Source organism: Lithobates pipiens, unplaced genomic scaffold, assembly GCF_037356315.1.
Source record: "Lithobates pipiens isolate NorthernLeopardFrog02 unplaced genomic scaffold, aLitPip1_a1.2 Scaffold_28, whole genome shotgun sequence".
Lineage (NCBI taxonomy): Eukaryota > Metazoa > Chordata > Amphibia > Anura > Ranidae > Lithobates > Lithobates pipiens.
The window spans coordinates 57,258,435-57,280,844 of NW_027507789.1; the positions used below are offsets into that span (position 1 = coordinate 57,258,435).

The window sequence follows — 22,410 nt, forward strand, 5'->3', positions numbered from 1 at the left end:
CAGCAGCTGGTAAAATCCTCAATATCTCAACGAGGGGACAGGCAGTTCATAATAAACATAGCCTTAAAGATGAAATAACCCTTTATATATTAAAGTACCTTTTTCTTCATGTACAGCCAAGGGTCAGAGTATTCCAGTTTGCTAGTAAAGGGAGTTGGAACGCTCACCCTCCGGCTAGACCTGTGCCTAAGCCAGACCATGAAGCCAGTAGAAGGAAGGGTCTAGGCACTGGAAAACAATTACATTGTTTCAGGATATAGAGGGTCTGGTGAGAACTTCTTCTAAGTGCTATTACATCAGCATGGGCAGATTTAGATTTGAGTATCCATGTAACTAATAATTAGAGTAGTTTCCCAATGATAAATTGGACATTGGAAACCGAATTGGATTGACTGGATCAGTCACTGGTCACGGGTGGGTGTTTGTATGGGCAGATAGGAGGAAATCCCTTCGAGTCGGTTGTGCCCAATGGTGGATGGTTTTGATGGATTCTCTCGGGGTTTGGGCTGCTACCCTCCCTGTATGGCCTTAGGTCATCTTTTCAGCATGTAGACTTTGGATAGGAAGGAAGCTACCTCTGCAACTATAGCCAGGACCCCACCACCCTGCTTCCTTGGAATCTTATGATTAATGTAACCATCATGGGAACCTTTACCATCCAAAAGTACACAGCAACAGTCCTGAAGAAGGGGGGAGTCCTTTCCCCCGAAACACGTTGGCTTGATGTACGTTAATACTTTTAATTAACTGTGAACAATACTATAGAACAGAGGTCTTCAAACTATGGCCCTCCAGTTGTTCAGAAACTACAATTCCCATCATGCCTAGACAGGTCTGTGAATAGTTTTAAAATGCTCTATGTATTGTAAAACTCTGATATTCACAGACCTATGTATCCAATTCCACACTAGAATTGTATATAGAATAGCTCAATTCTAGTGTGGAATTGGAGAAATCACCCACATCCCTATTAAAGCATACAAATACCAAAACAAAAACCCTCTGGCGGGACTTTGAAAGGTGATGACTCCAAAATTGGGTATGCACACAAAAGAAGTATAACATTTATATAAATTTAATAATACAAAATTTCTAAAAAGATTGATACATGGAAAGTTTGTATCACAGATTGACAAGTTCAGTATAGTATAACCACATGAGATCATACAAAATCTTTTTTCTCAACATCAAATAATCAGCTAGAGGCTCCGTACCCGATAAAGTTCTAAGGTTCCCATAGACATTTAGGGCTTTAAATGTTCCTGTCCAATGTGTTTACTGGGGAAAAAAAAACAGTATGCAATAGCCATTATTCAAATAAACCAAATAACATATTCAGTTAAATGATTAATGTAGACACTTAGCCCTTGTACCCACGGTCGGACATTCCGACAACAAAATCCGTCAGATTTTGTCTGACGGATTTTGTCTGAAACTTGTGTTGCATACACATGGTTGGACAAAGTTGTCGGAAAATCCGATCGTACGTAATGTGATAACGTTATTTCGTTACGATGGGACTACGTTCAGGCTAGTAGCCAATAGCTTTGGTCTAGGAATTTGATCTGAGCATGCGTGGCACTTTGTCCGATCGGAATTCTCTACACACAATCGGACAAAGTCCGATCGGATCATGTTGTCGGAAAGTTTTATAGCCCCGGTTCTAAAACTTTGTCTGTCAGATATTCCGACGGAAACAGTCCGATGGAGCCCACACACAGTCGGATTATCCGACAACACGGTCCAATCAGACATTTTCTGTCGGAATGTCCGACCGTGTGTACAAGGGCTAAGGCTTATGTTGCAGGTACATACAGGAGCCAATAAAAGTAGTGTCTAAGGAAAAGAGTGAGTATATCAGGTATTTCGAATGTACTCTCGCGACATCAAATATCTTTCTGTGGATATGACTCATTATAGACTTGGGCATTGCGCACAATTATAGAGCATTATGGTGGTGACCCAAATGTAACTTACACAAGGAAGAAATAGGGTGGAGACTGGTGGAAAAAGCAACTTTCCTAATACTCTGCAGATTGGGTCAGTGGGTCTACTTTAAGGAGGTGTTTATCAAACTGTGTAGGTTTTAGATACATTAGGTAGGCCTTAAAGAGGAGTCACCCGCCCCCCCAAAAAAAAATAATTAGTCAGCAGCTGCAAATGTGGTATTAAGTGTAAAGTGCATTGTCAAATCTAAGTGTATAAGTTCATAGACAAATACCAAATGTGTGTAAACAATTGATACAAAATGACAAAAAACTTGAAACAAACCAGTATAACAAAGCCTGGAAAAACAAGAGTCCTGAAATGAATCACTTAAACGATATACGTTGGCACAATGGCAGCGGTGGGCAAATGGGTGTACCAGTACGGCCCCTTTAATTGGCGGGGCTAGTGGGTGCGTGCGCCTGCTGCGTACAGCGTGACCATGCCCGCGGGTCCCGCAAACTCGATGTCCGCCAGTGTCCCGCGATCGTGTCACGGAGCCGCAGAACGGTGAGATGCCTATGTAAACAAGGCATTTCCCCATTCTGCCTAGTGACATGACAGGGATCTACTGCTCCCTGTCATCGGAAGCAGTGATCACTGTCATGTCAGTGGTAGCCCATCCCCCCCACAGTTAGAATCATTCATTAGGACACACTTAACCCCTTGATCGCCCCCTAGTGTTTAACCACTTCCCTGCCAGTGTCATTTACACAGTAATCAATGCATTTTTATAGCACTGATCTCTGTATAAATGCCAATGGTCCCAAAAATGTGTCAAAAGTGTCCGCCATAATGTCGCAGTCCTGATAAAAATCACAGATCGCTGCTATTACTAGTAAAAAAAAAAAAAAATGCTATAAATCTATCCCCTATTTTGTAGACACTATAACTTTTGCGCAAACCAATCTATATATGCTTTTTGCGATTTCTTTTTTTTTTACCAAACATATGTAGAAGAATACATATCGGCCTAAACTGAGAAAAAGTTAGATTTTTTATTTTTTTTTTAAAAAGGGGATATTTATTATAGCAAAAATTACAAAATATTGGGGGTTATTTACTAAAGGCAAATCCACTTTGCACTGCAAGTGCACTTGAAAGTGAAGTCGCTGTGAATCCGAGGGGGACATGCAAGAAAGATAAAAATCAGTGGGAGCGGGTATCTGTCAAAACGTGGCATTGGAGGGTGGGTGGAGCTCTGCTTTAAAGCAGTATTACAGTGCTACTAAACTGATAACCCTGCATTCATTATATATGGTCTCCCACAGTACAGAACATGGAAATGCAATTATTTTTGGAAAACTGCTAAATACCTTTTCTCATCAGCGGTATATAGCAGTCTTGTGATTTCTATCAGTGTCTGCTTAACCTCCCTAGCGGTAATCCCGAGTCTGGCTCGGGTTGGGATTTTAGTACCATAAGTGGTAACCCCCGAGCGAGACTCGGGATCGCATCGCTGGATACAGGGAGCACACAGGGAGAAGTTACTTACCTTGTCCCCTGGATCCAGCGATGTCCTCCGCGCTGTGTGATCGAGCTGTCCTCCGCTCGATTCACACAGTGCCGGAATGCCGCCGAGCTCCGTTCCCTGCGACGTTACGGCGCACGGGAGCGGAGATCGGCGCCAAATTCAAAAAAGTAAAAACACACAAAACACACACAGTACTTTAATCTTACAGATTACAGTACTGTATAAAAAAATTACACACCCCCTTTGTCCCTAGTGGTTTGTCCAGTGCCCTGCATGCACTTTTATATTATAAATGCTGTTTTTTCTGCCTGGAATTTGGAGATTGTCCATAGCAACCAAAAAGTGTCCCTTTATGTCAAAAGTGATTTTAGACCAGCTAGAAAACAGCAATAATAAATTATAATCACTTGCAGAATTGAGCGATAGCGATTTGTGGGGAAATTCGTCATCAAACACTAAATCTAATGACAGCGACAATTCTTTTTGGATTTGATTACATTATTGAATAATTTTTATTATTATTTATTATATTATAAACTTTATCATACCCGGGATGTCTGCTAAACTCTGGTTTGAACAGATTTAAGAGAGTTATTCCTAAGAATTACAGGACTACAAAATAAAACGCCAAATTTCCATGCAAAATAATTGTACCGCTTTCAGCACCTAAAACCAGAATTAATCATACTGCCAGGGAGGTTAAAGCTCGTAGGAGGAGTTTTTATTTTTTATTCTCCTCTGACTGTCCTATGAGGCTGCAGGGCCCCTGACCCTCTGTCTGGAAAGTGCTGATTGGCCCTGTGCTGATCACATGCACCATCCCAAGAAAAAAAAAAACTCCCTAGCAATACACACCAAACTCCAAAGGCTCTGTCTTATCAGGTTATGGAATTCTGTCTCTGCCCTTGTACACACGGTCGGAGAATCTGTCGGAATTACTCTTATCGGACCGTGTCGTCAGATAATCCGACTGTGTGTGGTATGCATCGGACTGATTCCGTCCGAATCTCCATCTGACCCAATTTTCCAACATGTTGGAAATATTTCCTGACCAACTGGGCCGGACGGACCTAATCCGATCATGTGTAGAGGATTTTGATCGGACCAAGTGCCACGCATGCTCAGATCAAATTCCTGCATCAAAGCTATTGGCTACTAGCCTGAATGTAGTCCCATCGTAACTAAATTACGTCATCACGTTCTGAAAGATCGGATTTTTCGCCAACTTGGCCCGACCGTGTGTATGCAACAGTTTCGGACACAATCCGTCGGACTAAATCCGACGGGCAAAATCCGACGGATTTGGTTGCCAAAATCTCCGACCGTGTGTACGTGGGCTCTGGCGTATCATGAATTCTTAAGCTGGCTATACATTCTACAATTTTCTTGTTCAATTTTCTTTAGATTTACCTTCAACTATGTAGTGCAAGGGCCTGTCTGATTGCATACAATTTGAAAGTGTTTAGATCTCGCCTCATATTATATGGTACTGGTACATCTAAAGGAAAGCTGTACAAGAAAACCGTATAGTATACGGCCAGTGATGGCTGTATTTGTTATTTTTGTTTTTTTTAGGCTTTCTTTCTATTTCCATCCAGCCAGCAAGTCTGTTATTTTTCACAAGCTCAAGCTCTCCAGCAGAATATAGCAGTTTACATGGATGAGACAAACCACTTAACACTGGCAGGGGTGGTTAAAATAATCAACTTTTGTTTATTCATATAAAACCTTTATCCCAAAAGGAAAAAAAAACACTGTAACATTTTGTTATGTATCGAAATCTGCTAATACATTTAACCCGCCCCCCTCCCCCCCGACTGGCAATGTTTCTGTCTGGTGTTTCTGCTATGCTCATTCCTCCAGAGTTGTGTCTCACCAATATGGGAGGTGTGTTACTGGCCAAATTACTAGGTGAGAACGGAGGAAAAAAGGAAAAAAAGGAAAACGAATGCAATCGCCACATCTAAGGATTGGCAAGCTGCAATATTTTACATTTTTGGTTTTGGGTTTTAGGTTTAATACTGCTCTAAAAATAAGGATTTAAAAAAAAAGTGGCACTGCCTGTTAACAATAAACTGGTCACATTATATCCAAGGCCGGGTTCACACCTGTCTGCATCAGCTTCTGTCCATTTTTTTAACATGCATTGTACATGCATTTTTTTTTATTGTACTGGAAATCACAGCACATGATATGCGCAAAAAATCAGACATGACCTATTTTACGATGAAGCGTAACAAGCATATGTGAACGGCCTCATTGGGATCAGTGTATTTTTATGAGACATGAGTTTTTATGGATTGCAAAATGCAAATAAAAATGTGAACCAGTCCAAACAAACAAAATGTAAGGACTGTAGTTTAGGAATAAATAAAACATACACAAAATAAACAAAAAAACAACAACTTTGTAAAGCGCCACTTAACTTAAATAGTAGGTCCCCGAAAGTCATGGCTCTCTGTTATGCAAACTGTGATGGGTGTCTGTAGGAACTGGCTCTGGTCTACCTCTTCCTACCTTCTCTGCCTGAGGGTCCATGCAAACTGGTCTTAGAAAACATTGCTTCTTCAGGTGTTTTGTGTTTTGCTTGTAGAAGCAGATCAGTGTCATATCCTATGTGTTCATGCACATTGGGATAATCAACTACTCTAGCGATCAAACGGGTAATCACCAGACCAGGACAATGTGTGTGGCCTATATGTCCTCTGGAACAATGCTTCAGTGGAACTGAGGAAGGGGATGCGTCCACGAAACACGTTGAGATCCCTAACAGTCTGGTCACTCTTTGCCACACTGGTTGACCATCAGAGATTTTTGTTATGCATGTTACTGCTGTCCATTGTGAGTATTCAATTGGCTAGTTGTTTTTTTCTTTTATAGTAAATCTCGGGTAATACACTAGGTGTTTGTGCCCCCTGTGTGTTCTTATGCACATTAGGATCTTTAGAGACATATCTTAAGCTCAGCATTTTGAGGCTTCTCCTCTGAAGGTGGTGCTCGCCCACAGCTGATGAGAAAGTCAACCCGAACATAGTTCCATAATGCTTTCCTGAGTCACTGAGGAAGATATTTGATTTGATGCTGCTGCCCCATGTGACTGGCAGCCATCTTGAGTCAGACAGAGCCTATTAACCACTTCCCACCCAAGGACGTCATATGACCTCCTGGACTTTGAGTTGATATATCTGGATGATGGTTGCAGCTTCAGGCATCATTTAGATATCTTTTTTCAGTCGGGGATTCCCTGCAAAGTAAAGCCATCATAGCAGCAGTTTAGCTGCTTTATCGCTTTTACAGGTGTTGGGAGGGGAAGCCCATGCTCTGGTGCTTTTCTGGGCTTGCCCATCTGATCAGGGAGCCGGAACAGTGAATATGCTGGTGGTGGCGGTTTACCATAGAGCTGGTCGTGGCCCAGATGGTGCTCAGCCATCTCTATGACCCTCGGAGGCCAGACGTGACATCATGGCGTCAATTCCAGCGCCTACAGTTGTAAACACTGCCATTTTGTTTATTTTTTGCTGGAAAACCTGAGATCGATTTTTTTTTCTCAGGCTTTCCAGCATAGAGGAGAGATGTAGAGCCCAGATCCTTCTGTAAAGAGGACCTGTCATGCCTTGTTCCTATTACAAGGGATGTTTATATTCCATAATATAACTGGGTACTAACATTTATAGGTAAAGTTGATCCGGGGAAAATCCGATTGCCTCTCGGGGGATCAGGAAGGAATTTTTTCCCCTGCTTTAGCAAATTGGAAATTGGATCATGCTCTGCTGGGGTTTTTTGCCTTGCTCTGGATCAACTGTGGGTATATGGGCTGGTATGATATTTATTTTATATATATATATATATATATATATATATATATATATATATATATATATATATATATATTTTTTTTTGTGGTTGAACTGGATGGACTTTTTTCAACCTGTCTAACTATGTAACTATGAATAAAAGTAATAAAAATAAAAAAATGAAAGGGAAAGTGTAAAACAAAAGAAACCAAAATCATTTTTTTTTAAAACGCCCCCATCCCCTCATGCTTGCATGCAGAAGTGAACGCATACGTAGATCGTGCCCGCTAGGGATTTTTTTCTTAGAGAATAGGTGCAGGAACTCCCCCTTTCTGAGTTACCTCTTTTCTCTGTCCCTACCCACCTATGAGCACCATTCCTTGGTTTCACCCCCTACTCATCTCCCAGTACTGCCTTTTTTAGAGAATACAGAACCAGATATCATTTTGCAATTTGTATGGAATTTTTATGAAATTTGGTAATGATAACAAGAAGAGCACTAAAATAGATCCCCTGCAGCCAGTAACCATAGATCCCCCCTCACAGCCAGCATCAATAGACTTTGTCAGCCAGCAACAACAGACCCCTCCCTCAACAGTAGATCTCTCCCAGCAACAACTGACCCCCAGCAATATAAGACCCCCCCTTAGCAACAATAGATCCCCCACCAGAAACAGTAGACCTCGGCAACAATAGACCCCTAGTGCTGGAGGTGCCAGAACTGCGTTCCCCCACGTTCCTGCTGAAAAAAAGCTCTGGTGCCCGCATATATAAACGGCATTCAAACCACACATGTGAGGTTCAGTGCCATTCCACATCAGCCTCAAAACATGTGAAATTCATATGTGTTCGGGTTTAAAGGGATGAGGTAGCAACCCTACCCGTCAGGGAAGTGATTAAGGCCCTGGCACCCAGGTTTGGTACCTTTTATGCAAGTGGGTAGAATAGAGAAAGTATGTTACGGCCAATACTAGTGGTAGGGAAAGGTTCCTGACAAGGAGGGAAAGTGTATTGTCGCAACTTCTCTGGGCAACATCCCGCTCGGGCACATGACAACTCGGGGGCGTTGCTAGGTGTAAAAAAAAACAGGGGCTTCAGTCCGAAGTCCGTGCCCAGCACCGGGGGGGGGGGGGGGGTTATCTACCTGACACGCGCTGACCTACTTGACACTGACCTTCACTGACATACACGGACCTACCTGACACACACTGACCTACCTGACACACACTGACCTACACGACATACACTGACCTACACGACATACACTGACCTACCTGACCAGACTTCAGGTGTCCTGCAGCTCAGCGGCGTGTCCATCACACATTATAGTAGACTCCAGGCAGCCAGAGCCATGATGAGGAGAGGAGAGCTGTCTGCTCGAGCACCGAGTGGGGTCGGGATCCTCTGACAGTGGCGCGGTGGCCGCATTGTAATTCCCGCCTTCTGGAGCCTGCAGCACCTATGATGGACGTCACATGCCCCGCGGTCCTGGCATTGGACCAGTGGGACGTCCATCAGCGATGCAGGCTCCAGAAGGCGGGACCTGCTATTACACTTGGCCGCGCTCGGTATCAGATTAGTCCCCGCTCGGCCTCAGCACTTGGGGCTAATAATAGAACTGTGGCCACCCGAGACCCAGGGCTTTTTGGGGATCCACTCAGGGCTTCAGCCACTGTCAGCCCCCCACCTGCTAACGCCACTGATGACAGCCATGCCACATTCTGCTCTCTTAACAGATGCTGCCAGTCTGGCTGAAACCTGCTCTCTTCATGTTGCAGAAAACCATGAGCGCACCCGATTGGGCAGCCTTGCCACCGGGTTTGTTGTGACTGTTGCTGCATTACTTCAATACAAGTTTTTCATTGCACCTGACTGTGTGAATTATTGCTGCTGTGCCACTCTGCACCCTACCTACAGACAAAAAAGATCCTTCTAGTTTGCGTTTTTTGAGAGTTTTCTCGCAGAAAAAAACATTACATGCGCCTAACACTCCTAAACACCTGTACAAATATGCTCTATATGAGAATTATTTTTTTTTGCCATGGGAATTGACATTTTTTAAGCCTAATGCTGCGTACACACGATCAGAATTTTGGTCGGGAAAAGCTCGGATGGTTTTCCCGACGGGAATTCGCTGAAGCTGTCTTGCCTACAAACGGTCACACCAAATTCCGACCGCCAAAAACGCAGTGACGTACAACATGTACGATGGGACTAGAAAAAGGAAGTTCAATAGCCAGTAGCCAATAGCTTCCATCTCGTAGTTGAATCTGAGCACGCGTGAATTTTTGCGCGTCGAAATTACATACACATGATTTGAATTTCCAATAGAGACTTTTTCCATTGGAAAAATTGAGAACCTGCTCTCAATCTTTTGCTGGCGGAAATTCGGCTAGCAAAATTCCGATGGAGCATACACAGTCGCATTTTCCGACGAAAATCTCTCATCGGTCTTTTGCTGGCTGAAATTCCGACCGTGTGTACGCGGCATTAGGATGGCCATAGACTGGTTTTTATTTATTTTCATTCAGCGCGCAACAAGGTGGATGGGGGAATCCCCACTGCTGTGTCCCGACAGCAGGATCTGTAAGACATTGAATATGTACAGTAGTCCATTGAACGATTTTATATCCGACAGTAGAAAAAAAATGATGATTTACACAGTTAATTATGCAGGAAATGAAACTTTTAAGGAATTGACCATCTAGATCAGTGATTCTCAACAAGGGTTCCATAGAAACCTAGGGTTCCTCCAGAGGTTGCTAGGGGTTCCTTCAGCATTGGGCAATTTCTGCCTCTCAGATAAGTTCCCACTGACACCATTGACCTTTTTAACTATCCGTAAGAAGGTAAATCTTCTCAATGACCGCAAGTGTAAGGACCATTCTTCCCACTGACCATCACACTAATGTATCATGAGTTGCAGATCTCTCATTTTTAGCAGGGGTTCCTCAAGACCAGAGAACTATTTCAAGGGTTCCTCTGTGTTGAAAAGGTTGAGAAAGGCTGATCTAGATAATGTGACAGGGGCAGATGTGAGAATGCTGCATTCGAATGCCCCCAATAATAGGCAGAGTGAACATATGTCCGAGCCGGTACCCCCCGGTGTGTGGCTGGCTTCCTGTTGACAGCTGGCTTTTCCTCTTACTTGATATTTTAGGAGTTCCTGCTGCCTATCAATCCATTTCCAGGATATGGTGACGTCGTGACTGTAACCCGTCAGCTGCTGAATCACCCGCCTCCCAGTACTGAGGAAGGAGATGGCACAGCTCATGGAAATAGAGAGAAAAAATCAATGACAGCAGTGTAACAGAAATATGCGGATTAGATCATTGCGGTGAAGACAAAACTCAGAAATTTGTTTCCTATTATTCAGTACATTATTCGTCTTTCTGCAGTGCTAAAAATATGCATTTCTTACAAGAGTGTGACAGCGGATTCCATCCCTGATCCTTTCCCTTCTTTCTTTTAAAGAGATAATAGGACTGGCATCCTACCATCCCTTACATGAGAATTAGGGGAGGAGGGGTGAAGCCTCCAGGTCATCATTCCTGCGTCATCCTAGGATGGTCATTTCTGCGTCACGCCATCTGATTCATAAATTATGTGCAGCTACAATCTATTATCTATCCCCACATTGAGTCTCTTCCTTGCTAACCATCCCTATAAAGCTGACGTTTAATCTGATTATATTTTCTCTTCCATGTTTTTTTTTCTCCCCCCCCCCCCCCCATAGCAGCATGGCAAGGAAAATATTAAGTGAAACCTTTCCATTTGTATTACTTACCTTATTTTAGACCTAGTGATGTCATCACTGGGTCTCTGTGCTTCTGCAAGCAGATCATGGCTGGTGACATAGCAAAACTATGGAGCATCTCCTAAAGTGGTAATAAAACTCAGACATGAAATATGAAAGCTTATCCCTCTATAGTGTGTACTTGTCTGAATCCAGATCACTTAGACCCCTGGGGCGCCGGTGGTAAACCGCTGCTAAAAACCCTTTACGGCGCTTTACCGTCAATTTCGCTGCGTTATTCGGCCGCTTTTACCCCCCGCTGGTGGCCGAGAAAGGGTTAAAACCACCCGCAATGCCGGCAGTATAGCTGCGCTGCCCCATTGGTAGCCCTCTTTCTCATTTCATAACATCAGGAGGTGAAGAAGTCCATTGCAACCACTGCTGGACTTAGGGTTGCCACCTGTCCAGGATTCACCCAGACAGTCCGTGTTTTGAACCTTGTGTCTGGGTATCCCTAACCCTAGATGGACTGCATACATGCAGGCATTAGATGCAAAAATAGCTGAAAAGAGCATTTTATTAAATGAGCATTTTATTGCAAAGAAAATAAATGACAGCCCTTTAGTCAACTACCCGTATTTATCGGCATATAACATGCACGTTTACCCCTTAAAATCAGGGGAAAATCGGGGGTGCGCGTTTTACGCCGATCCCCCGCCGTTTCGAACCTTTTCTGACATTCTCTGCGGCTTTTGGGTATTTGCGGCCGTTCTCGTCGGCTTTCGGAAATTAGAAAAAGCCGCCGAGAACGGCCGAGTGTGGCCGAAAATAGCCGAGAACGGGCGAAAATAGCAGAGAACAGCTGAGTGCGGCCGAATATACCCGAAAGCCGCCGAGAACGGCAGAGAACTACCGAGCACCGCCGAGATACACAGGACATCCCCTCTGTATCTCGGCAGCACCATTTTTAAACAGCAAAGACACTGACCAGGCTGCAAATGACACTGACAAGGCTGCAATGATGGGCATTTGAATGTAAGTTTTTTTCCTTAAACTTCCCTCCTAAAAGTTTTTTCTTTTAAATTCCCTCCTAAACTTGGGGTGCGTGTTATACGCCGGCGTGTATTCTACGCTGATAAATACGGTAAATGTCATTCAACAGACAATACTACATAGACATAAATACAAAAGGCCCTGAGCCTCACTTAGTATCATTTACTGTTCTGTTGTAGAAGAACAGAGCACTAGAATCCAAGCTATTTGTTCTTTTTGGAGACACTGCAATGGTGTCCTAGTCCTTGATTGTTTATTATGACATGTGGTATTTGTGGCAAGGCCTGCCTCATTTTTAGGAAATAATCTTCATTTAACTTAAAAATAGGTTTCACGGCACCCCCCTTTTTATTAATCATATATACACTATATTACCAAAAGTATTGGGACATCTGCCTTTACACGCACATGAACTTTAACGGCATCCCAGTTTTAGTCCGTAGGATTCAATATTGAGTTGGCCCACCCTTTGCAGATATAACAGCTTCAACTCTTCTGGTAAGGCTGTCCACAAGGTATAGGAGTGTGTCTATGGGAATGTTTGACTATTCTTCCAAGTGCATTTGTGAGGTCAGGCACTGATGTTGGCCAACATAGGGCAGCACAGTGGTGTAGTGGGTAGCACTTTCACTTAGCAGCAATCGGGTTGCTGGTTCAAATCCCAACCACAGCACCACCTGCCTGGAGTTTGCATGTTCTCCCTGTGCCTGTGTGGGTTTCCTCCAGGTACTCCAGTTTCCTCCCACACTCCAAAGACATGCTGGTAGGTTAATTAGATCCTGTTGAAAAAATTGGCCAAATATGTGTTTGTAAGCACATCAGGAACCCACAGGGTAATGGACCATGCTATACCACAGATGAATACTGGTGGCAAAAGCACTCAGGTTCAGTTCACATAGGTAGCACTATACAAGTCATTCATTAACAAGAAGGCCTGGCTTGCAGTTTCCACTCTAATTTATCCCAGAGGTGTTCTATCGGGTTTAGGTCAGGACTCCGTACAAGCCAGTCAAGATCCTCCACCATAAACTCATTCATCCTTGTCTATATGGACCTTGCTTTGTGCACTGGTGCGCAGTCATGTTGGAATAGGAAGCAGCCATCCCCAAACTGTTCCCACAAAGTTGGGAGCATGAAATTGTCCAAAATGTCTTGGTATGCTGATGCCTTAAGCGTTCACTTCACTTGAACTAAGGGGCCAAGCCCAACCTCTGGAAAATGATCCCACACCATAATCCCATCTCAACCAAATGATTTGGACCGGTCCACAATGCTTTGTGGACCGGTCCAAATTATTTGGCAGAGGGGGGATTATAGTATGGAGTTGTTTATCAGGGGTTGGGCTTGGCCCCTTAGCGCAAGTGAAGTGAACTCTTAAGGCATCAACATACCGAGACATTTTGGACAATTTCATGCTCCCAACTTTGTGGGAACAGTTTGGGGATGGCCCCTTCCTGTTCCAACATGACTGCGCACCAGTACACAAAGCAAAGTCTATAAAGACAAGGATGAATGAGTTTATGGTGGAGGAACTTGACTGGCCTGCACAGAGTCCTGACCTCAAACTCGCTAGAACACCTTTGGGATGAATTAGAGTGGCCAGATCTTCTCGTCCAACATCAGTGCCTCACCGCTTCTGGAAGAATAGTTAAACATTCCCATAGACACACTCCTAAACCTTATGGACAGCCTTCCCAGAAGAGCTGAAGCTGTTATATCTGCAAAGGGTGGACCAACTCAATATTCAACCTTATGGACTAAGACTAGGATGCATTAGAGTTCATGTGCGTGTGAAGGCAGGTGTCTCAATACTATGGTGTCTATATAAATATACATTTTTCAAACATTTTTGTTTTAATGTTCAATACCGGTTCAACCCGTGCAATGCAGGGACAGGGATTTCATATTTTTTTTTCTTCCCCTTTAAAATGCTGCCATCCGTGCAAATCATACTGCTGCGGGGCTCGGCAGCGGTAATGACGTAAATAACAGTTTTAAAGGAAAATACATTTTATTTTTTCGCCATCCCGTAATATTGCAAATCTGCTTTGCATCTTGCCGTACAAACCATGAAGATTAACCCATTAATAGCCAGATTTGTGACATTTAAAGGATTACAGAGGGTTGACAGAAAGGGTTGCTCGGTGCAGCCTGGGGAATGTGAGCTGTGCGCGCTCGTGTGTGTGTGTGTGTGTGTGTGTGTGTGTCAGGGGGGCGGAGCCACAGGGCTGCCCTTGCACCATTGATTCAAATCAGCTTTTAGGGGCTGTGTTTCTCTGCTCAAGTTAGGGAGAGAGTGAGACACAAAACCCCACATGCAATAAAGGGAAAGAGTTGAGAATCTCAGTCATAACAGGAGAATCCTTCTCCCCCCCCTCTCCTCCCTTCTTCTTCTCCTTCCCCCTTCTTGGCGGCAGCTTCTGATGTGAGCCCATTTTTTTTCCAAATTTGGGATTTGTTGTTTAGAGGGGGGGGGGGGGGGAGGACGAGGAAATCACTGCTGGGATCCGGACACAATCTGGAATAGTGGACGGTCCCCGAAAATGTCGGATCCTACGGTGAACGCGCACCTGGAAGGTATTATTTCTGACTTTGAAGGTTCGTAAAAATTTAAAAATTTAATTTTTTTTTTTTTTTGTTGTTACTTGTAACAGATGCTTGTTGTGTCATTGACTGTTGATGGTTAGGTGGTTGAGCGTGTGCTTGGATGGGATGGGAGGAACGCAGAGGAGATCCAGTGGAGTCTCCAAGTCCATGGTGATGTTCAGAAGCAGCTTATAGGGAGCACATAGGTAGGTCATCAGATAAGAGGTGGGTACAAGCAGTGCTATGGACAGGAAATAGTGCGTCTGGCCAGACACAGGTAACGAGGGAGATGGGGGGGTGGTAGAGGAGAACAGGCTGAAAATTACTCAGAAAGAACAGAAAAGAATTTTAAAAAAAGATCGGTGACTCATAGCGAGGGGGAGGAAGAATGAAACAGAACACAGAGACTTTCTACATCTGGATGAAGCTTTAATAGATGGAACGCTACAAGCCAGAGATTAATAATCGCAACGTGGTTACTGTACATTTCTAGGTGGCATCTGGTAATCAAAGCCAAATCTATAGCTCGGTGACGCTGCGATCGATGCGTGAATATCATTTTTGGTATAAAATAACCTTGCACTTGAAAATGTAGAACACATGTTTAACCCCTTCAATACCTGGCACTTTTACCCCCCACCTTCCTGCCCAGGCCAATTTGCAGCTTTCAGCGCTGTCACAGTTTGAATGACAATTGCGCGGTCACACAACGCTGTACTCAAATGACATTTTTATTATTTTCTTTCCACAAATAGAGCTTTCATTTGGTGGTATTTAATCAATGCTGGGTTTTTAATTTTTTGCTGAAAAAAAACAAATTTGTATATAAAAAAAGTTTTTATTTTCTGTCAGAAAATTTCGTAAATAAGTATTTTTTATACTTCACTGATGTGCGCTGATGAGGCGACACTAATAGGCACTGATAGGCTATGCTGATGAGGCGGCACTGAAGGGCACTGATTAGGTGGCTCTGATGAGGAGGCACTAATATGCCCCACTGATGGGCACTGATATGCGGCACTGATGAGCACTGATATGCGGCACTGATATACAGCACTAATGGGCACTGATAGGTGGCACTGATGAGCACTGATAGGTGGCACTGATGAGCACTGATATGCGGCACTAATGGGCACTGATAGGTAGCACTGATGAGCACTGATATGCGGCACTAATGGGCACTGATAGGTGGCACCAATGGGCACCGAGAGGTTGCACTGATATGCAGCACTGTTGAGCACTGATATGCGGCACTGATAGGTGGCACTGATAGGTGGCACTGATGGGCACTGATAGGCAGCACTTATGGGCAATGATGGACAACACTGATGAGCATGCACTGATGAGCATTGAAAGGCAGCACTGACTGGCATCACGGGTGGTCACTGATTGGTAACACTGATGGGCACTGATTGGTGTACTGATGGGCACTGATTGGTAACACTGATGGGCACTGATTGGTGTACTGATAGGCACTGATTTGTGTCACTGATGGGCACTGCTGGGACTGCACTGATGATCAGTGCCCCGATTACCTGTACAGTCTCCCCTGCGAGGAGATGACACTGATCGGCTCTCCTCGCCTCACGCTCTGTCAGTGGGAGACAAGGAGAGACAATAAACAGCACTTCCGTGTTTACATGTGATTGGATACAGCTGATCACATGGGCAAAGAGTCACGTCATCTGCTCTTTACCGAGATCACGGGCGCACAAGAGCGGTGACGCAGGCTGCGACTTTCTAATGATTAAGGGAGTTTTTATACTACTTCCGGAGAAAATGTGTTAAAAAACGCATATACATTTTTGATGCTTTTCCGGTACATTTACTGGTTGCCTCACTCCAATCATGCACCTGCGGTCATGTGACTCAAAAAATAACCTGTGGTCAGGGAAATATTTTATTATTTATTTATTATTATTATTTTAGCAAGGTATAAACCCAGCAAAATTGCAGTGTGAATAGGCCCTTACAGCTGGCTCCCCACTGCACATGCGTAAAGACGCGAAACGCAAGGGGGATGCGCGATACTGTTTCTTTTGAGTAAAGGTCCACTATAAGGGCTTATTCACACCAGCAAGCTGCACTGATACCACGGCAGCTGGGAGTCACAGTGCCGATGGGTCAATTCAGGCACTTTTTTTTTCAAGGAAAACACAAGTCACAAGGGACATTTCACTACAGTTTTATTCACTGCAGCAGTGTGCGATGCAGTGGTTTGCGTCAAAACCCGCTGTGCTAAAAGAATAAAAAAATGCTGCTGATACCTTTCAAACATATCAACTGACGCCATTGGAAACAAGACATTGGGGGGGATTTACTAAAACTGGAGCACTCAGAACTTGGTGCAGCTGTGCATAGTAGCCAATCGGCTTCCAAATCCATCTTGTTCAATTAAGCTTTGGCAATAAAACCTGAAAGCTGATTTGTTTCTATGTAGAGCTGCACCAGTTATAGTAAATAAACCCCATTGTATATTAATGTAGGCTGCACTGGAAATAGCTGTCAGCATAGCCCCAACGAGTCTGGTGCGAATGAGCTCTGCAGGCCCAGTTAGATATATGTGCGTGCGTTTTTTTGTAGTATTAGGCAGGTGCATTGTTATGCATCAACATGTTAATTGACGCACGTTGAAAACCGTTTTCATTGCATATGAAATTGGAATTTGGAGTGAAAAAGGTTAGAAACCTTTGACCGAGACTTGTTAATACCTGCTCCCATTGCATCAAAACGCATGTTTTATGCATTTTGATGTGTTGCCATTGACGTCTTTGGGACTCCCAATGCACTAAAATGCCAAAAAATGGACATGATGTCTTTTTTTTTTTATTTTACAGCTTTGAGGTGGGAACAGACACGATTTTTATTATGGAGACATTGAACACTTGTTTGACTTTGTTGCAACACATGTGTGAAAATGAAACAGAGTAAATGGGCTCTGAATCAAATTGGTTACTATAGGATAATACTGACAATTCTCAGACTTGATTCCTGTGTGATTCCTGTGCGTTCCCCTACTATACTTTTTTTACAGCCCGTTCATTTGAATGTGCCACACCAAATCACATGGTACTGTAGTATCATGCGATCTGGTGTCCACAAAAGCACTGCGATCTGCATTTGAATGCCATTAATAATATATTGTCATTCGCAGCAGATCGCACAGGCAGTGCATTTTGAACATGGTGTGAGAAGAACGCAAGGAATGTACCTTTACGGCACCGTGTTCCTGTGTGAACGGCCCTAACACATATTGTAAGTACTGTCTGTACTGCTCAGTAGCAGCCAATTAGAAACAGCCAATTTGGATGCAGGAAGGGCTGGTCCTACCACTAGGCAAACTAGGCAGCCGCCTAGGGCACACTGCTGCCTAGGGCGCCCGATCACTGGTGTTCCTACTCTCTTCCCTCTGCAGCAAGCAACTAAGAATCAGCCGCCTCTCAGTTCGCACATAGTGTCAGAGGCGCAGCTGCGGCAGAGGACTGTGTCTGTGTCCCGACTCCTGATTGAATGGAAACAAGCAAACATTCATTAATGTACACAGGCAGGCAGCATTTAATGGGCGCTGGTGAGGCTGCATTTGATGGGCGCTTCATTATAAAGGTGGGGTATACATGGGCAGATCAGAGGGGGTGGAGTCAGGGGTGGAGCCAAGAAGGGGGGCCAGAAAAATAAGGTTTTGCCTAGGGTGTCAAAAATCCTTGCACCAGCCCTGGATGCAGGTTTGGATCAAATCTAACACACATATAGAGACATGTTGAGAAATAAGGCCCTATATGAAATGGAATTTACTAACAGGTGGCCCTTGTGTGCCTTTGACTCTGTGACTATTTAAAGTGAGCCTGTCAGGACTGATGTATGGATACTGCCATTGCTGACTTAGTTCAAAATACACATTCCAGCCCTTTCATCTCCATCCTTGTTTAGTAGTAAATGGAGAATCAAACTAGCCATACAGCCACAGATTTCCTTCATTCAGTCTGCGGGCTCAACGAAAGAAATCAAACAGATAAATCCATCCATGGAAGAAACTCCTGTTGTGGCTATTGTATTCTGATAGCCGATGCCGCCAGCTGTCAGAATACCTAAACAGTACCTGCATCTGATTGGATGCAGACGCTGTTTGGCCAACAATTTTCCAGCTGGCTCCCTTCACTTTTCAATCAAAGGATGTTGGGCAAGAGGTGGCCGGCATGGCCATCCACTAATCGGAATTCGGAATGGGATGAAATTCGCTTAGCGTATGGCCAGCTTTAGGATGACAGCAGTGGAGCCGTCATATTAACCTCTTCCTGCCCACCCAGGCATCCCTTTAAATAGTCCGGAGCACGAGGGGGCGTGTGAGAAGGATTGGTGATCATGTGACTACTATCACAATGGTCACGTGATTGAAACCCGGTCCCGCTGGCTACTGATCTGTAGCCTGAACTGAAAGCACAACACCTAAACAATGGCTGCCCAGCGATCCATATGTTTGGCATATAGGTGTGAAAGCCCACAATTTTGCCCCTGCACATATGTGTCAGGCCAGTGCTTTTTTTCTCAGAGAATAAGTGCACCCCTACCCACTTCTGAGCACTGACCCTTGTTTGCGCCCCTACCCATCTCCAAGCATTGACCCTTGGTTCCGCCTGTGCCCATCTCCAAGCACTGACCCTTGGTTCCGCCCCTACCCACCTCCAAGCACTGACCCTTGGTTCCGCCCCTACCCATCTCCGAGCACTGACCCTTGGTTCTGCCCCTACCCACCTCTGAGCACTGACCCTTGCTTCTGCCCCTACCCATCTCCGAGCACTGACCCTTGGTTCTGCCCCTACCCACCTCCGAGCACTGACCCTTGCGTCTGCCCCTACCCACCTCCGAGCACTGACCCTTGGTTCCGCCCCTACCCATCTCTGAGCACTGACCCTTGGTTCCGCCCCTACCCATCTCTGAGCACTGACCCTTGGTTCCGCCCCTACCCATCTCCAAGCACTGACCCTTGCTTCCGCCTCTACCCACCTCTGAGCACTGACCCTTGCTTCCGCCCCATCCCACCTCCGAGCACTAACCCTTGGTTCTGCCCCTACCCATCTCTGAGCACTGACCCTTGGTTCCGCCCCTACCCATCTCCAAGCACTGACCCTTGCTTCCGCCTCTACCCACCTCTGAGCACTGACCCTTGCTTCCGCCCCATCCCACCTCCGAGCACTAACCCTTGGTTCTGCCCCTACCCATCTCTGAGCACTGACCCTTGGTTCCACCACCTACCCAGCTTCTGGTAAAGCCCCTTTTAGAGAATACAGGTATACCCCACTTTTAAGTACACAATTTAGTACACTTAGTACACTTTTTATTTACTAAAGCCGGAAAGTGCAAAATTGCGTATAGAGTCAAGTATAATTTTGTAGTGTTAAGTAATTTACATGGAATTTAGTATTGATGAAAAAAAAAACAAAAAAAAAAAAAAATAGATCCCTCGCAGTCAGTATCAGTTGACCTCCCAGCAACAACAGATCTCCCAACAGCCAGCTTCAATAGACTCTCCAGCAGGCAGCAACAAAACACCCCTAAACAGTAGATCCCTTCCAGCAACAATTGACCCTCCAGTAACAAAATATCCCCCACCAGCAACAATAGATTGGCATGCAACAATAGATCCCACAGCAGCCAGCAACAGTAGACCCTCCAATCACACGACAGCACCGGTTGCCATTGCATACGTTCAGTGTTGGAGCTGCCGGAACTGCGTTCCCCGCCTCCATTCCCGCTGAAACAAATAAAGGGATTAAAATAGGAGTCAATGCTGGCCGCTCCCATTGCTTTCCCAATAAGAAAACTCACATCGTCCCATCATATTTCATCTTCTGATAGATAATCCGGGGAGGGTTCACCCATTACATTCTACAACAATCTGAAATAGGCAATATGTGTCTAACCAGCTGTCTGGCCATATCCCTTCCAATGTGTTTTAGCAGGATACAGGAGGACTCGTGGTTCTTCTATAACTGAACATTTTAGACGCCTGATATGATACAGTATGTCAAGCCCTACAGAAACCCTACAGTGACCTTGTGTCCCTTGTGCCTTCAATATTGAACCCTCTCTTCTTAATTGCACTGTAGACTTTGGAAGACATTTGTTTTTGAGAAAATTTGATATTTTTATTTTCCCTCGGGGTCCCTTCAGCTGAATATTTAGCTAGTCCTTTGTAGTAGCCAAGTGGTGTTTTGTCATATCTTATCCCAGCTGAGAGCACGTCTGGGCCTCTCGTGTTTCCTTCTGTCTGTTGCACGGTGTCAGCAGCTGAGCATGTGGTTTGAAAATGTGACAAGATTGAAAAATGGCAGTAACATCAGTTTTCCCCTCTTCTTATTTACCATTAATCTTACCATATAGTTTACTAAACTGGAAATCCTTGCTTATTTTCATGACAATAGCAGGACTCCTATTAACCAGATTTCAGTCTGCAGCAGTCAAGTGGAGGAAAGATGAATTCTGATTGGTTGTTATAGGTAACTGACCTTTGTCACTATTGATTGCTTTTTGCAAGAGATGGAACTAGAGGAGGGCAGCTGTGACAAACGCCATTGGTTGCTGATGAGACAGATGGAGTTTTAATAGCTAATGTGAACAAAATGCAAACTGCAAGGGTCTGTTAACCCAAAGAAAAAAAAATGCCATTGGGGGGGGGTGATTTACTAAAACTGGAGCTTGCAAAATCTGGCACAGCTCTGCGAAGAAACCAATCAGCAGGTGAATGGGTAGGGGTACAATGTACCCCATACTCATTCACATAGGGTGGGGGGCCAGGATCTGGGGGCCCCCTTATTAAAGAGGGCTCCCGGATTCCGATAAGGATAAGCCCCCCGCCCGCAGACCCCGACAACCAATGGCCAGGGTTGTCGGAAAGAGGCCCTTGTCCTCATCAACATGGGGACAAGGTGCTTTGGCGTGGGGGGGTCCGCAGGGCATGTTGAGGGCATGCATCCCGGTACGGCTCAGGAGGGGGGGGGCGCTCGCTTGTCCCCACCCCCTTTCCTGACCAGCCGGGGGGCGTGATCGGATAGGGGTTTTTGGGGGACCCCCACGCCGTATGGGCCTGGTATGCCCCTGGCTCCATCGGACTGTTTCCGTCAGAATATCCGACCGACAAAGTTTTAGAGCTGGGCTATAAAATTTTCCGACAACATGATCCGATCGGACTTTGTCCAATCGTTTTGTAGAGAATTCCGATCGGACAAAGTGCCACGCATGCTCAGATCAAATTCCAAGACCAAAGCTATTGGCTACTAGCCTGAACGTAGTCCCGTCGTAACGAACGAACAACTTTGTCCGACCGTGTGTATGCAACACCAGTTTCGGACAAAATCCGTCAGACAAAATCCGACGGATTTGGTTGTCGGAATGTCCGACCGTGTGTACAAGGGCTTACAGTGTATAGCAATTAATAAGGAGAAAAGAGGCAGGTTTATGTATACTTTAAGGCCTAAGTATGTGTCTAAAGAGGGTCTTCACTACCTCCCTTTTATGTCTTTTACTTCTTCCTCTCTTACCTTGACTGCTAGTTGTCCTAAAAAAACATACTCACATAGGCAGCGAATCCATTGTCTGGTGTAACCTGCTGCCGCCATCTGAGTTCTTGCACCCAGCCCCCAGGTGACATTGCTTTGCGCATGTCCAGTGTGCTTGACGTTGTTTTTAAGCATCTTGGGATGGTTGACGTAAGCATCTCAGGAGGCTTCAGAAAGAGAGGGGGACATTTTTCTTGCCTAGATGAGAAAGCTGGAAGAAGGGGGCCG

The 22,410-nt window shown here is 44.8% G+C and overlaps 1 protein-coding gene across 4 annotated transcripts in view; it reads left to right on the forward strand.

The window, feature by feature from the left end:
- Positions 1 to 22,410, forward strand: part of SEPTIN9 (septin 9) — a 381,698-nt gene that overhangs the window by 136,188 nt on the left and 223,100 nt on the right. The window contains exon 1 of one of the 4 annotated variants that reach the window (XM_077459259.1): positions 14,302 to 14,641. The exons of the other annotated variants lie outside the window; for them this stretch is intronic. Within the exon in view, the coding sequence (XP_077315385.1) occupies positions 14,587 to 14,641 (55 nt within the window). The 5' untranslated portion in view covers positions 14,302 to 14,586. Of the gene's footprint in view, positions 1 to 14,301; positions 14,642 to 22,410 lie in introns of those variants that run through there. 4 annotated transcript variants of the gene reach the window in all.